Here is a 17,434-nt window from a genome sequence, read left to right as displayed (position 1 = left end):
ATTATGACTAACGAAAATGTTGACAAACAATACATTATGACTTAAAACTTTATAGGAAACAATAGAGACCCCGGAATTAGCGGTAGCCGGTAACGAACACTACAACAAACATTATGCATATAATGCATAAGTATATACACATACGCACACAAACAAATATTATCGGTCCGACAGCTGACATAGGGCTCTGACATGGCTAAAATTATCGGAAGTGCCCTTCCGATATCGGATCGGGCAATGTGAAAACGCTTTTAGACCCCAGATCATAGGATTTACGAAAAGTATGCGAATAATCGTGGAATAATCGACCACAGAGAGAATAAACCCATTTTAACATTAGTTTTAATGACAATTTAGATGCTAAGATTAAATGTGAAACTTTAGATAAGCATAATCCGAAACTTATGCAAATGCAAAGATTTAGAATTATATCAACGTAAATCCAGTAAGTAGGTAGGGTATGACGGGTACCCTCGTCTCCATCTTATCTTCATTAGGCCTTTATTCTCCCAAAGAAAGGAAAGCGGATAGTAACTCATAATCCCAACCTTTCTGTGTATGAATGAAGCATTGTGAATGCGTTCAATCCATCTACCAACATCAACAAATGACAATAAATTTTGCTTCTGTGGCAAAAAGTTTAGCATCTCTATAATGAACTCTGTTTCTTGGTCAATAGAGTTTATTTTAGCTTGCGGCTCATTATTTTTTATTAGCGGCCAGTATTTTTCCGAGAAGGTTGCATTGTCGTTGTTCTAAATTTAAATTTTTAATCCTCAGCATGTCCGGCATCGATTACTTGCGTGTTCGGACAATGGTGGATCTGGTGGATTTGGAAAATCAGTCAAAACAATTCTTTGTTCATATCCGGAAGGGATTGTGCAGTATATTAAAGGTGTATTAGGATGACAATGGGCAAAATGCTTTATTAATCAGCGGTCGCCGGTCATTGTTTTTTGGTCAAATTGTACAATATGTATTACAATACGATACAAATAGTTTTTATTGCACACCAATAACAAAGAAACAGTACACACAAATTAAGCATAAAAATTTATAATAATATAACAATTAGGTAATGGTTTGCCAATTAATTTACCTCTACCTTAATATTATTTTAATAATTAAAAAATGATAATAAAACGATAAGACAATATACATATTTTATTCTTAATTCACTTATCTTTGATGATCTTTTAATCTAATGAACAATCCCATACGAATAGTTTAAATGCGAAAGTTAATCTGTCTGTTACATTTTAGCAGCCAAGCTACTGAACCGATTTATTGAACTTTGCTATGTAGAACCATGTAGAACGCATGTCCTGGGGATGGACTTAGGCAACCCTATTTTAGCATTTTTTTCAAGAGACCTGGTCGTGGTACGCGTTATTTATCACAATGGATATAAGTATATATTTGTTTACATTTGTTACATATACGTATTAATACTGCAACTTTTTTGTAAGGTAGGTACAGTCGAGGTCAAATATATGTTTACATTTTTCGCCTTATGACAAAGGAGTAAGGTGCAAAAGTGTAAACATATCTCTGACCTCAACTGTACAGCATGCGTTCCAGTTCTACGTAAATTATTTTAGGATAGAAGGTATCTATAAATGTGTTTCTTCGAGATCTCTCGCTCCACAGCACTTTGAAGAAACTCAACACTCGTGTCAAATGATTGCCATCCAAACAAGGCTACAAATACGTCACAAAAAAACGTAATCACAGAAAAAACTGAGAAGTGTTGAGACGTTAAAACACATACGCTCCGTCGCTTTCGAAACAACCATATGAGCCTTAATCTCTATTTAGCCAACTTATACTTGCGTTTACTGTGGTTTTTAACTCAATGTGATAAGGTTTGATTTAGATTGTAATAGCGGTGTTAGGAGTGATCGTTTATCCTTTAAAATCACACCTTCGTGGTATGGCGTGGCACTGGTGCAATCAAAACATCGTGAAGTAATCTTTTGTGGGCACGAACGGACAAATGACGGGAGCTATATTGTATACAGATCAATATCTAACAGCTTGAGGTGGTTACCATCAGTTTTACCAATTTTGGGAATCGATTAGCAGCTTTTAAAACCAATTTTTGAGTAAGTGGAGTTTGTTCACCAGTCTCTTAGTGTAAATTATCACAAACTAATAACAAGAAGTGCGTGTACTTTAAACTCACTATAGTTAACACTGAAGACAGCAAAAAATGTAATGATTTTTTAAATAAGTAGTGTATTAGGTAAATGCGTGTCTATATAAACAGCCAAAAAAGAAACGACCAAAACCGTTTAGGAAGCTAAGGGATCAGTAAAACCATATTTCTAAACAGTAATCTAATAAATGTAATTCCAAATGATATAAATCAGATAATTTTGTATGAAGCAAACCACAAACTTACCATAAATTAAAATTAAAAATCAAAGTTTGTCCCACATCCGATCACAAATCGTCGACACTTTTTTTGGCGCGAATGGCAAGGCGTCAATTTTGACACAACGGCTGCGTTCACGAATAAAAGGACTATTTATTATCTGTGTATCGGTAAATAAATATGGAGGATCGCTCTGAATGCATTGTGGCTGGGGATCTGATAATGTTTTTGTTGAGCTGTCTCCTCGAATTGTGGGATTAGTGGCAAATCGGCTCGATGATTGCCGTGGACAAATATTTGCTGTCGTGATATGCTGGGATGCGTTCATGATACAAATTTAGGGATGAAGTAATGAAGACACATTTGGCTCAGTTGTTTTTTATTCGATTGAAGTAGTTTATTGTCTATTTTTGTTCATGTTCTAACAGAGGACCTTTCTCAAAATTACTTATTTGTGTACTAAATGAGCTTTCCATAAGGAATTTAAGTAATATAAGTGAAACATTTTCGATTGGATCGAATCTATCTTTTATACTATGAATCATAGGTACTTTAGTTCCTCAAGGGTTATCACCCAGCAACATTTGGCATTACACAGAAGCCAGATTATCGAGATAACAATAGGCCGGAGACAATTATTCTAAGCAGGATGGATTATGTGACATTCCTGCCATAATCTGTGCGTCATCGCAAAAAATTAAAAATAATATGGACGGATGTGCTGGTGGCGCTTAGGACTTAGGGTCATTACGAAATGTTACTAAGATAACTAATGCGCAAAAAGACAAAACAAGAGGACGACCAACTCACAATTTTTTTACATTTGCCAAAAATTTTACCTATGCTGTCATTTCTATCTTGGAACCAGGTAATTAATTACCTAGTTGGTATTTGAATATATCTACTTATCGACGTAGATACATATATAAAAAATAGCTCTTGCTTTTATGTCCATGGTTATTAGTTAGTACTACCTATTACCTAAGACAAGTTAAAAATATACAAACATACATATCAAGATTGAGAGTTGAGACTCGAATATATATAAAATTTAACTACATAAGATTAGGTTTTCGAGATATAAGAAAAAAACTGTAAGAATTACTTGAATCACTCACAATTTATTTTTTTGTGAACCACAATTATACTTACAACATCATTTAAATAAGACGTCGGTATTGTACGTCCAGATGCACTGATAATTTTGATGTATTCATAAAGACGTTTCACAGTTCACACCCGTCTTCAGTTGCCGGTATGTAAATTTTAAGCCAAACGTGCCTAATCACCGCGTTTCCCAACGTTTTCTAAAGTATTTTAAACTTTTAACTCATTGTTGAGTTCACACAACACAAAGGTTTCATTCTTATTTTTAAAGTCGGCCAGCGTAACGCCAGGTTGTAAAGTGATTATCTTTATTTTGCATTCGGCTTTCAACGCCATCGCCATTGTTGGGGCGACCATGCTTTGTGGCTTCTACATTGTCTATTCTATGCTACTGTTTTTTTTTATTGGCCTGAGGATACTGTGTCTGGCCAGAACTATTTTTTACTTGCCTTGTTTACGCTTTGACTACTTTTGTTTTTATGAAATTTAAATGCAGAAAAGCCTGCATGCGAGTCTCGCTAAGATGATTCTTTTCCAGCAAAATGTTATCTCTGATTACAAAATGTGATGTTTATGACATAATTAAAAAGTAATCGAGGATTCTGAAATGAAACGATGACAATTGACAACTGAAATTATTGCGAGTCAACTTTTCACTTGCTTGAAAACAAGGGAAAAGATCACTCAGGGTTTTCACGTTTTTGTCGGCGTCGGTCAGCCAACGCGCACTCCAGTTGAAGCACCTCGTTATGGAGTGAAACATGTCGAACAATTTTCGACTTAAAAAACGTGAGTGCCTTGTTTTTATTTAATTAATATGTCTGAGTACTACGCAAGGAAATTATACCTACCTTCTGTTATACGTGGTTATACTCTGGTATTTACAAATGATTGATAAGTGTGGTGACCTTAGCGCGTTGGTATAATAAGTATTAAGAAAGCTTCGCATTGAGAGCGGTATAATCAGGCAGATAACGATTTCAGACGCAATCTAGTATAGCAACTTGCTGTTTAGCCAAATGCGTTCCGACTATTATAGTTCTCAATCTCGTTCAACGTAAAAGTTTCTTAATTTGCTTGCAAATTCCACAAACGACACTTTACGATGTGTTCAATGAATTCTTGTAATTGGGTTAATTTTCACTGTTGTTGAATAAGATACCTACCTAGTTACCTACTTATTTACATTTAATTTAGGCTTAATTTAGATATTTATTAAAAAAAAATTATTGTAATAAACAACTTTGGGAACAAATCAAATTATTTTATTAAATATTTTGATTTGCGTTTTTTAAGTAGTCACACAACTATATATACATTATAAACTGTAATAAATGTCATTTATTAAAGAAAAAGTGACGAAGCCCTCCAGTGGGGAAGGCCGGATTCGAACCGACGTCTTTTAGCTATCGCGGCTATTTCCATGAACCCCTATATAGGCCACCTCGCCACGGCAGTACTCGTCCGAATTTCTCGACTATATGCCATCATAGTAAGACTAGGTTTGACCAACTAAACGTTGACTTTAATTTAAAAAATACTGCATAATATACCAGCAAATCTAATTTTCTGGAGATTAAAAACTAAGCAGATATATAAACTCTAAATAGCGACTCTATATAAACCGCGGGCTTAGCACGGTAGCATTTTTATCGCCTATCACCATGTCTCACCTGTCACGTTCTAACAAGTATGTAAGTGCGAAAGTAACTCCTCACTCAGAGAAAACTATTGTGAAAATAACAAAAAAACGTTGCTAAATAGGAGCCGACAGAGTCAAATTGCGGGCGCAGCAAGCTTAATTTTGCGAAAAAAAATTGCGTAAATGACAAAGCGAAAGCGTTAACTTTGTGAAAAAGCACATAGCGAATTTCACAAAGTCGAATTTTTCACAATTTTACTCTGTCGGCTCCTATTTCGCAATTTCAACTTTGTGAAAAATCATATAGCTAATTTCACAACGTAACATTTCTCGCAATTTGACTCTGTCTGCTCCTATTTTGCAATTTTAACTTTGTGAATATTCAGCAATGTCGACATTGTGAAATAACGTTGACAATAATACATAGTAAAAGTTGTGATTTATAACATTGCTAATTTAGCAAATCTTTACATTGCAATATGAACATTGTTAATTTAACAAATTTAGTTTTTAACAATTTTTCTTTGATGCCTATTCCGAACATAGCTATTTTAGCAATTTTTATTTTGTGGTTTTATCAAGTGAACTTCGTTATATAAACTACTTTGAAGTCGTAGTTTTAGCAAAGTTGAAAGACGGAATAGAGAAGTCATCAATGTTGATATTGTTAGCTCAGCAGAATAATATTGCGGGGATAGCAATGTTAATGTTGCTAGCTCCGCAGTGTAATATTGTGGTTATAGCAATGCTGACGTTGCTAGCTCCGCAGTGTAATATTGCGGGGATAGCAATGCTGACGTTGCTAACTCCGCAATGGAATATTGCGGGGATAGCAATACTGACGTTGCTAACTCCGCAGTGGAATATTGCGGGGATAGCAATACTGACTTTGCTAGCTCCGCAGTGGAATATTGCGGGGATAGCAATTCTGACGCTGCTAGTTCCGCAGTAGAATATTGCGGGGACAGCAATGTTGACGTTGCTAGTTCCGCAGTGGAATATTGCGGGGATAGCAATGCTGACGTTGCTAACTCCGCAGTGGAATATTGCGGGGATAGCAATACTGACGTTGCTAACTCCGCAGTGGAATGTTGCGGGGATAGCAATTCTGACGCTGCTAGTTCCGCAGTAGAATATTGCGGGGACAGCAATGTTGACGTTGCTAGTTCCGCAGTGAAATATTGCGGGGATAGCAATGCTGACGTTGATAGCTCCGCAGAGGAATATTGCGGGGATAGCAATGCTGACGTTGCTAGCTCCGCAGTGGAATATTGCGGGGATAGCAATACTGACTTTGCTAGCTCCGCAGTGGAATATTGCGGGGATAGCAATGCTGACGTTGCTAGTTCCGCAGTGGAATATTGCGGGGATAGCAATGCTGACGTTGCTAGCTCCGCAGAGGAATATTTCTGGGATAGCAATGCTGACGTTGCTAGTTCCGCAGTGGAATATTGCGGGGATAGCAATGCTGACATTGCTAGCTCCGCAGAGGAATATTGCGGGGATAGCAATGCTGACATTGCTAGCTCCGCAGAGGAATATTGCGGGGATAGCAATGCTGACGTTGCTAGCTCCGCAGAGGAATATTGCGGGGATAGCAATGCTGACATTGCTAGCTCCACAGAGGAATATTGCGGGGATAGCAATGCTGACGTTGCTAGCTCCGCAGAGGAATTTTGCGGGGATAGCAATGCTAACGTTGCTAGCTCCGCAGTGGAATATTGCGGGGATAGCAATGCTGACGTTGCTAGCTCCGCAGTGGAATATTGCGGGGATAGCAATGCTGACGTTGCTAGCTCCGCAGTGGAATATTGCGGGGATAGCAATTCAGACGTTGCTAGCTCCGCAGTGGAATATTGCGGGGATAGCAATGCTGACGTTGCTAGCTCCGCAGTGGAATATCGCGGGGATAGCAATGTTTACGTTCAACATTGCAGAACTAGCAATGCCAAAAGTCGCGAACGACAATAGCTACCTGAAAAAATACAACAATATTTATAAAACTAACTTTTATTATTAAAAAACGTTTGCAGGTCCGTAAGAATAGAAAAAAATGTTGCCCACTAAAATACAAATAATGTAGATAATAATGGGAAACTAAAAGTTTCCAGTGAAAAATCAACTATTTACTAATATGTAAATCAAAAACAAACACTCGGTGTTTCGAAAATGGGAATTGAACCCGCTAAATGAAAGAAAGACCTGCAATTTACTGTACCGATCGGAAGGCTTAATTACATACATTTATTTAAGATGCTATGTTATTTTGAAGAACCCTTTGATTGAGCCTTTCGATCGGTACAGTAAAATTGAAAGGTTTTTTTTGTTTTTCACATTTAGCGGTATAGTAACAGTTAAGCTATGTCAGCTCATATTCAAGCGCGCGTGCACCGCGATTTGATCTGATTAGCCAAAACCCATATCCGTAGGAACGGATCAACGGGACGCCAGTCCCGCCTGAACCATTGTACAGTTAACTGGTTATTTTAATATACGGAGTCGAATATAAAAGTGATTATTATTCAACACTAAAATACCTATTTAAATACTATTTACCCTCTAGCCACTATACAGAAGTACCGTCAGCGGGATCCGGGAATCGAACCCGCTTTAGAAGTACTAAAAAAGCGGGTTCGATTCCCGGATCAGCCAGGCGACTTTTTTCAAATTCTTTGAATGTAGTTCGTATTGTTTTTAAATAAATATAGAAATGAAGCTATTTTTACTTCCACTCGTCAAATATTTGGTGACAACTCGCCAAATATATCGAAACACAACCTTATTCCCATGGCAAGAAAGGTGTGTTGCGACATATTTGGCGACTTTGGCTGGCTATTTGAAGCTGACTGTACCTACTATTTCAAAGTTAAATGGATGCGAATGGATTAGAAGTATGACCATATATTTGACGAGTAGAAGTAAAAATAGCTTCCTTTCATTTTTATTTCAAAACAATACGAATTGCAAATAATTAAGAAAAATCGCCTGGCTGATCCGGGAATCGAACCCGCTAAATGTGAACAAATAATAATAATTAGCATACCGTCAGGTAACAAGCAAAACTCACTAACTACTGAAAAATAATTAAACAAAAATCAACCTTATTCGCATAATATTACGGTTCACTATGGCTATGAACTTGTGGTGGTACTTAGTGACTTTTGCTTATCACCCGACGATATATCTACCTGCTGTTAACCTAACCTAACCTAACCTAAGTACTGGTAATAACCAACAACAGTATAACGTGACCCACCCCGTGCAGTTCTGTACCTTACTGTCAATATTATAGTGACAACGCTATTCATACATCAGGTCACTACTTACATGCAAGGTGTTTCCTAACACAACAATCTAGCGCCACTTGCACCATCCTACTAACTAATGAGGGGTTAACCGGTTAACCCCTCATTAGTTAGTAGGATGGTGCAAGTGGCGCTTAGGGCCACAACTGTAGTTACATATCGTTTAAATAGAAACTAAACTTATAGCCACGTCAAATTAAGCCGAAAATATCAATCAGCAGAAATAATTCGTGTTGTTTTGAAAATTGGTATAGTTATTTATACCTTGTGGTGTCCAGATAAACATACTAAAAGTCCTCGAGGGTGTAGGGGGGGGGATTTTCCAAACCACGAATTATATCCGCAGATTTTTTATTTTTTTTTGGGTTATTAGCATATTATCACTGCATGAACAAAACTGTTTTCATAATGAGGGCTATTCCCATCAATAATCATTACATATTTACCGTAATATAACATTTGATTACTTCCTGTAAAATAAAATACGAACAAAAATATGTTTAAAATAGGAATTGTTAACACTGTAATGTTCCACGGCCCTTTTGAACTTAATTTACTAAACTGAGTTAGGGTATGCATTATACCTGCATAAGTAATTGTAATCATACTTACTATTACTACAAATTATTAAATCTTACTCTAGTTGGGTTAATTAAATCGGTTTACTGAGTACGATATGATACTCAGGAAGATTAATGTTATGCCCAATGACTACACAGTTGCACAAAAACGGATACTGCATGGTGTCTTGATCAATGTATATGTGTGATGATTGTAATGAGTCCAGTACATTATAAGCATGGTAATGATTATCAAAACCAATTGTTTGTAAAGGCTTAGCCTTGAAACTAATCTTAGACACTCCATCAACATATATGTCATCAATTTTGGAAAAATAAATGTTTTCTTCATTAATAGCAGTAACTATTACAGAATTTACTTGGTAGCGCTCGGAACACTTTGCCGCCCAACTCACTTTATATAATTTTGTAATATCTGACCATTGCATTTGATCTAAAATCTGTTTACATTCACTAACTGGTACTTCTGCTTGGCCCCCAAACGAAAGAGGCGAACGAATAGTTTCTTTCAAGAATATGTCATTTAACATCAACTGATGCTTTCGAGCTACTGTCAGTGTCATGTTAATTCGGTTATTTGTTGATTTTGCAGCTAACTTGTTGAAGCGATGTTTAGCTTCGTAGCGCATTGAAGACAGAAATCTCAAGGGACCAAAACGTAACATTGCCGAATGATAGTGCAGTAAATTGTGAAATTTAGGCTTAAGACTTTGGTTAAACAGTGTGATGTACATTTCGCAAAAGTCAGCGATCATATACTTAAAATAGTCTATTTGCTCAGATACAAAACGGGGTGACATAATAAAATCTAAAACAGTCATTAATTGAATATACAGTTGCCAATATTTATTATGTCTTGGAATGAAATCACCAAACATTACACCAAAATACTTGCAAAATGTGCTCATTTCGGCAGCATTTAAACGTATATTGCCTTTTCGTAAATTGGACATGGCCAGCGTGACGGGCTTATCTTTTTTATCGGGACCGTATTGAAATGAGGAAATTTTGTTATTAACAATATCAATTGTAAGATATTTCATTTTGTCTACAAAAACCACAAGTAAAGAGCACATGACGTATTTGGCACAGCCTTCGTGCATGTCATGCATTACATCAAAACCCATTTGCGAAAATAAATTAAAATTTTCTATGTCGAGCCATATACATTTTTCTTTGACGCCTGTCAGAGATGAATTATTCGTTTTTAAATCATCCTGGTAATTTGACTCGGTCCTTAAGAGAGATTCATCTTCATAAACCTGATTAGCCATGACTTTTTTCTCTACTTTGCATGTTCTGCAAGGAAAATTGCTTGAAAAACTCTCAACAAATCCTAAAACACTATGCAAGCCTAAATTATCTCCTAAAATTAATGACAACTCAAAGTAAATTGTGCCCTTGAAATCTGGCAAATCAAAAACTATTCCATGCTTAAATAAATCATTAAACTGGTCAATCAGGGGCTGAAATATTATACGATTCCCAAATTCCACTCTGTCAGTGGAATGATAGAGTAAGACTAAAAATATGTTACCTAACAGAGAGGCACAATAGTACGGCAGGCAAGGAAGAGAAATGTATGCGGCTCCTAGTTTGTGCACACCACTATGACTACCCAAAGGGTTCAAAGTCTCGAAATCGTCAATTTGCAAAAATATGGGCATGACTATCTTATCTCCATGATTTTTCTGTCTCCAAAATGAACCATGCATATAATGCTCTATACTGTTTGACGTGTCATGAGCCATCAGTTTTTTCATAGCATCGATGGTCTCATGAAGTATGTTAGGCAACGAAAAAAATTTGTGCAACACATCTCTAATAGGTATTTTATGGGCTATGCACTCTACTGCTTGGTAATAAGTTTTACCTTTTTTTTTTACGTAATCAAATCGTCGCCCTACAGTATAAGGCTCAGGATTAACTAAAGTACCCTTACTTTCAAAGAACTGATGTCGTTTATAAGTTGAACTAAACATCTCTAGATCGGTTGTCAGTTTTGCTACGGCAGAGCTAGAAGTTACTGGTAACAGAGGTCTGATTGACATAGTGAACATGTTGTGAATACCGCTATAAACTGTATCTAGCACATTGTTCGGCAAATGGGGATTACTATACAGGGATGAGAAAAGTTGACCTAAACTGTCGCTTAGCGGCGGTGTGTTGTGTTTGCTATCACTCTGTATAGTACTATTATTTTCTTTAATTTGAAACTCGGTTGCGCTACACACATTATGTAATGGATCATTATTCACGGGAGAGGTCTCTTGTCCAATAGCAAAATCCTGTACACTTGAAGCCTGTTGTAACATAGAAGAATCTGAATGTTCTTTCAAATAATGACGCCTAAATGAATTGTAGAGTTGATAAGTTCTCCCACAATCCATGTTTGGACAAATATAACATTTACCTGGATGATAAAATGTAAAATGGGTTTTAAATTGCTTCATTTGGACAAAAGACCTTTTACATATTGCACACAGCACCATCGTGCCTGTTAGAAACAGAAGCAAGCAAATCTAGCATAGGAGTGCCTTCAGTGTCAAACTTGCTCTTCATTACATATATACTTCTTTGGATAAACATCCAGACTGGGGCACAATCTTTTGAATATGGTAAGTCTAATGCCCATAGAATCTTAAAAGTATTTGAAACAGCTTTACAAATGCTGGGAAACGTGTACCTGATGTCTTCAGAGATTATTAAATCATACTGCGTAACATCCTGCCAGCAAGCCCCAACAGCAACCAAATATGGAAGAACAGGCAATTTTTTTTCCTGCAATGTGGCCTTCCGTTCACTGAAGTGGCTTTGAAGGTCCGATGTAGATGGCACCAAGCTTAAAAACGCGTTGCTTACTTCTAATCTAGACGGGTTCCAGGGTTTTCTGACTCCTTTCACGGGAACAGTGTGCATTTGTTTCAGCAACAGGGGAACTGCCAGAAAAGTCGCAACATTCGCTTGTTCCTCCCCCGCTGCAAAAATAATTAATACTTAGTATGGTTAACGATTACTTAAGGTAAAGTTTCTATTGAGTAAAATCTTCACTTCCAGCCGGGCTAGCACATGATTGGCGCGAGAGTATCTCGCCGTGACATAGACTACCCGTCCCCTTTAAATTCATACAGTTAGTAAAAGACGGGTAGTCTATCTCGCGGCGAGATACTGTCGCGTCAATCATGTGCTCGGCCTACAGGTGTCGTTAAAAAAATCTACCCTGTATATAATATGTTATTTTCATCACACTTGCTCGAAAAAGATCTAATATCATGCAGGTGTACTAAAGGACAAAGGCCTATATTGTTCCCGCAGGAGTTATGGATTGTGAAAAAAAGGTGTAACTCTCTAGGGAGTTACAGCTTTTTTTTTATTATGTCATAACTACTACTATTACTACTTAATATGAACCAAGTAGGTATACATGAGTTTTACTTTTAAAATACTGACGTTTATAATTAGATATTTCGGTTAATTAATTTAATAGCTGTTCAAAATAATATTCTTACACAATTTTCAATCGTGGCTGAATGCCGGATGGGTATGTGCCTTAGATGCCTAACTTGTCAAAAAATCACAAATGGCGGACGAATGTTTGAAATGTCACCGTATTTAAGAATTTTTTCGCATAAAATTTAGTTTTTTCTTCGCAAGTGTGATTCTGTGTTACTCCGGGAGTAAGAATATTAACAAACTCGAGCCCCTTGCAAGAACTTGAACGTTATGCTTAGGTACTTACTTCTATATAATCTATATGGCTGAACAAATAAAACGTATGTACCAGGGTGGTTCAACTTTATCTCAACTACAATTTTTATTCACATCATTTGAAAATGTGATTTATAAGTTATTAAGTAAAAAACCATTTTTATTTCAAATTTTTATGAATTTTTAGGTGAATTTAAAAAATCTACCTTTTGAAAAATTACAAAAAATAGAAATGAAATTGTTTTTTTTTACTTCAAAACTTATAAATCAAATGTTCAAATGGTGTGTAAACAGATACATAAATAAAAATCTAAATAATAAATACGCATCCTCTTGTAGTTAAAGTTACAAAATTGGGAATATTTTTTCAGCATAATGAGTGTAACAAAATAAAACAAAAGGTTTTTTAGAGCCACCCTAGTATGTACAGTGTATGCAATTTCGAAGCTCACTGTACATACTGTATTTACATATAGAGGCAATAAAGACACTATTTGACAAAAAAACGATAATATAACTTACAAGTTGCAAGATCCAAAACAGTTTGAATAGAAGTGTCAGGTCGTGTTAGCTGTTGAGCCTTCTCATCTAGTAATGATAGCAGGCGACCTTTCACTACCGGGAAATTTTCGTCGAACTTTCCTTCTATTTCAGGGTATATTTTGTCAAAGTCACTGGCCAGCTGAAAATAAACAGAAATCAAACATTTGTTATTCAAGTAGAGCTTAAAAGCTCTTTCACAAAATCAAAAATGTTGCTAGTCATCAATCATCATTCATAATCATACAACGAGAAATGTTGCTAGTGTATATATGAGTATTTAAAATGAAAATCAATAACCCGACTGCATAATAATAATATACCTATAATCTACTAGCCCGCGACTCCACCCGCCACAAATAGACACACTTTCGCATTTATAATATTAGTATGGATTTACTCGCAAAACTGAGACAAATGTAATGACACCTCATATGTTAAACTCCGCTAAATGGTTTAGGCAGTAGAGCGTGCCAAATAATTAAAGATACATACATACATACGCTTGAAAAACTTAACCTCCTTTCGGCAGTTGGGTATAAAAATAACTTAACACAAATTGATGACTTCTGCCTGGTGATGTCATGAAGTCTGGCATGATGACACTTGATTGATTAGTATTATTATTGACTCACCAATTCATAGCCCCAAGGACATTGCAGTGCTGGGAAGATGCTCAAATAACTAACATGGTCGCCTTCTTGCAGTGCAGCCATGCGTTCATGTAGACAACTGTTCCATTTTGTTTCTACCAATTCTCTCGGTGAAGAAGAGTGCTTCAACCACTGCACGGTATCTTTTTCAGAGTCTTGATTGGTACTTATTGTTTGAAAGGTGTCAGGAAAAGGTCTAACCCGTGCATTAGAAGATTTGACAGCAGATTTTTTTCTCTTGTTTTGGTCTCCGCTGCTGTCGCTGCTCTTGTCGCTATTACTGCTGTTACAACTTCTGCTGCGGCTGCGGATTTCTGCATTTAATTTTCTGCGTACGGTTATTAATCGGTTCACTATCAGGCCACTGGCCTGGATAGCTTTTCCATCAACAAGACGAAAAGGATTATAATATACCCCCTTTGTTTCACCTGGGAAAAGCTTTATAATTTCTGATGTCCACGTATCCCAGGTTTCTTTTCGTATTGGGTCAGTGTTTTCTTTCAATTTCCGCACCTCAGCCTCAACAATAAGGGCCGTCAGTATCTTTCGGTCACTAGACGATAATACTTTTTTATTGATTAGAGGTTTCCCAATACTGGATGTCTCTAAAATTTGTTTAAGATTTCCGCCAGTTATAGCCCCTATGAGTTTGCTTGCATCTATAAACTGTGTTATGTATAGACAATGGGGGTAGGTTTTGACATTTGGGTACAAAGTGGGGTAGTTGTGAAAAGTCAGTCTGTCAACGCGAACCTGACCCATGCCAGTGTCTGGACCCCTAAACTGTGAGTTATATTAGTGGCGACGAGAAAAACTAGGACAATAGTGTGCAATTACAGTGTAAAGTGTGTGATTTGAGTGAAAAACGCATAAAAGTAGGTATCACTGTGCAAAATGGGCATCAAGTTTGGGGAGTTTGATGTGGCGCTTGGCTGCTGGAAAAATTACATAGAGCGGTTTACTTTTTGTCTGCAGGCAGGTGATATTGAAGATGATAGTAAAAAGAAAGCTAATTTATTAGGTGTGTGTGGTTCCGACTTGTATGATCTGATTATATCACTGATAGCACCAACTCAAATAAGTGAGGTTACTTTTACAACAATTCTGGGTAAGTTGAACAATCATTTCCACCCGAAGCCAAATGAAATTATCCAGTCTTATAAATTTCATACTAAGTATCAAGAGGAGGGGGAAAAGATTAGGGATTTCATAGCACAATTGAGGAAATTGAGCATCGACTGTAACTTTACAGATTTGGATCGAACGCTGCGGGATCGTTTAGTGTGTGGTATAAGGGACAAAGAAGTACAGAAGAAGTTGTTACAACAGAGTACATTAACATTTGATCAAGCTTGTCAGATTGCTTTATCTCATGAGGCGGCAGGGATTGATTCAAGTATTATTGTTCCGGCTTCTTCTGGTCAAGTTTCTGGTGATTTAGAAGTACCAATGGAAGTAAATAAATTGACTAACAAAAGGAATGAAAGGCAGACAGAAAGGATGTCATGTGTGCGTTGTGGTAGACCCCATAGAGGCCCCTGCAGGTTTAGATGGACCAAATGTCATGGCTGTGGCAAGACGGGCCATATCGAGGCGGTTTGTGGTTTGAAGTTAAAAGGAAATAATACACCAAAATCTGATTTTAATGGATTATATGAAGAAATTGCAGTTAATAATATGAGACAAGATAGTGCAGTACCAGCATATATGATGGAAATAATGCTGAATGGAGTTAGAATAGATATGGAAGTAGACTCCGGGTGCGCTTTCAGTCTCATAAGTGAGCAGACCGCTAGGATAGTTTGGCAGGGCTCGCTCCCAGTATTTGATGATATTGGGGTTTCTTTAAAGACATGGACACAGAACAGACTATGTATAATGGGTAAAGTGACAGTTTTGGTTCAGAATAAGAAGATAAAGAAAAACTTATCCTTAGTTGTGGCTAAGGGCAACGGGCCAAGCTTGATCGGTCGGAATTGGTTCCGGGATTTAGGGATACATGTCCAAGGAGTAAATAGTTTAAAGGTTGACAGCGATAAAGTGGCCACAACACTAAATGGAATACAGAAACGCTATGTAGGAGTTTTTCAGGAAGGATTAGGGAAATATACGGGGCCTGTAGTGTGTATTAGGCCAAAAGAAGGAGCAAAGCCAGTATTTTTTAAGAGCAGACCGGTGCCGTTCGCAATAAAAGGCCGAATTTACGAAGAGTTGGATAGGCTAGAAGCCGAAGGCGTTTTGGAGGCGACGTCACATTCCGAATTCACATTATTCACACCTATAGTTCCAGTACTTAAGCAAGATGGCAAGGTACGTCTGTGCGGGGATTATAGGGCGTATAAATCGTCACAATTGATGTCCCATTCCTGAAAATCAAGTAAGCACTAAGTTACTAAAGAACTAGAAGTCACGTCATGTGGGTATTTACTATTTGGGCACAATCATAATATTTACATAAAATAAATACATAGGCGACGTCACATTCCGAATTCACATTATTCACACCTATAGTTCCAGTACTTAAGCAAGATGGCAAGGTACGTCTGTGCGGGGATTATAGGGCGTATAAATCGTCACAATTGATGTCCCATTCCTGAAAATCAAGTAAGCACTAAGTTACTAAAGAACTAGAAGTCACGTCATGTGGGTATTTACTATTTGGGCACAATCATAATATTTACATAAAATAAATACATAAAATAAATATTTGGAGACAATCTTATTCAGAAAATCAACCTAGTCCCAAACTAAACGTTATTTATTTATTTTAGACTTAAAAACAAAACATTCATATTGACTACATATGATAGAAATAGCTTACACTTTTAATCTTTTGGATAGTAAAAAACCGGCCAATTGCGAGTCGGACTCGAGCACCGAGGGTTCCGTACTTTTTAGTATTTGTTGTTATAGCGGCAACAGAAATACATCATCTGTGAAAATGTCAACTGTCTAGCTATCACGGTTCATGAGATACAGCCTGGTGACAGACAGACAGACGGACAGCGGAGTCTTAGTAATAGGGTCCCGTTTTTACCCTTTGGGTACGGAACCCTAAAAATATATGATTATAATTAAATGTATTATAAATTAGTCGGAGTAATTCGTATTAAATTGAAATAATTTGACCCAAAATAATAATGTACCTTAATATAATTATTCTGTGAAATGTATTTATTTCCTGGCCTACTTGTAATATGGGTACTAGTGACGATATAAATACTTATATAGTTAAATACATAGAAAACACCTAAGACTCAGGAACAAATACTCGTGATTATCACACAAATATTTGCCCTGACCGGGGATTGAACAGACAGTTGACTCCCTCTGCATAACAAAAACATGATCCACCTTAAATACAGAGTAAAGATAAATATTATTATAATTACCAATAATTCAGTTGATGTTGTAACAACAGAGGATGTACTAGATTTTTGGCTACTTGATGGAATCACAAAGGAGTCTTGCTTTTTAATTGGAGCTATAACTTGCTGTACATCTACATCCCTCGGATCTTT

General features: G+C 36.8%; 1 protein-coding gene across 1 annotated transcript; it reads right to left on the bottom strand.

The window, feature by feature from the left end:
• Positions 1-7,792: 7,792 nt before the first annotated feature.
• Positions 7,793-16,259, bottom strand: LOC134744816 (uncharacterized). The gene is made up of 3 exons (XM_063678725.1): positions 13,896-16,259; positions 13,243-13,402; positions 7,793-11,990 (listed from the first exon to the last, which is right to left on the bottom strand). Exons 1-3 carry the CDS (start codon positions 14,673-14,675, stop codon positions 11,482-11,484), a joined length of 1,449 nt encoding a protein of 482 aa, XP_063534795.1. The 5' UTR covers positions 14,676-16,259; the 3' UTR covers positions 7,793-11,481.
• Positions 16,260-17,434: the final 1,175 nt, after the last annotated feature.

Source organism: Cydia strobilella, chromosome 10 (genome assembly GCF_947568885.1).
Source record: "Cydia strobilella chromosome 10, ilCydStro3.1, whole genome shotgun sequence".
Lineage (NCBI taxonomy): Eukaryota > Metazoa > Arthropoda > Insecta > Lepidoptera > Tortricidae > Cydia > Cydia strobilella.
Note: the sequence above shows the minus strand (reverse complement) of the source record. Positions and strands in the feature narration are given on the sequence as shown.

Bases quoted from the DNA above. Each gene is read 5' to 3' on its own strand.
- LOC134744816 (XM_063678725.1), bottom strand. From the start codon at position 14,675: ATGGGTCAGGTTCGCGTTGACAGACTGACTTTTCACAACTACCCCACT. The intron at 13,403-13,895 runs GTGAGTCAATAA...GTTTATTTTCAG, and splicing joins GTCCTTGGGGCTATGAATTG to CTGGCCAGTGACTTTGACAA. The intron at 11,991-13,242 runs GTAAGTTATATT...TTATTTTTGCAG, and splicing joins TGTTTTGGATCTTGCAACTT to CGGGGGAGGAACAAGCGAAT.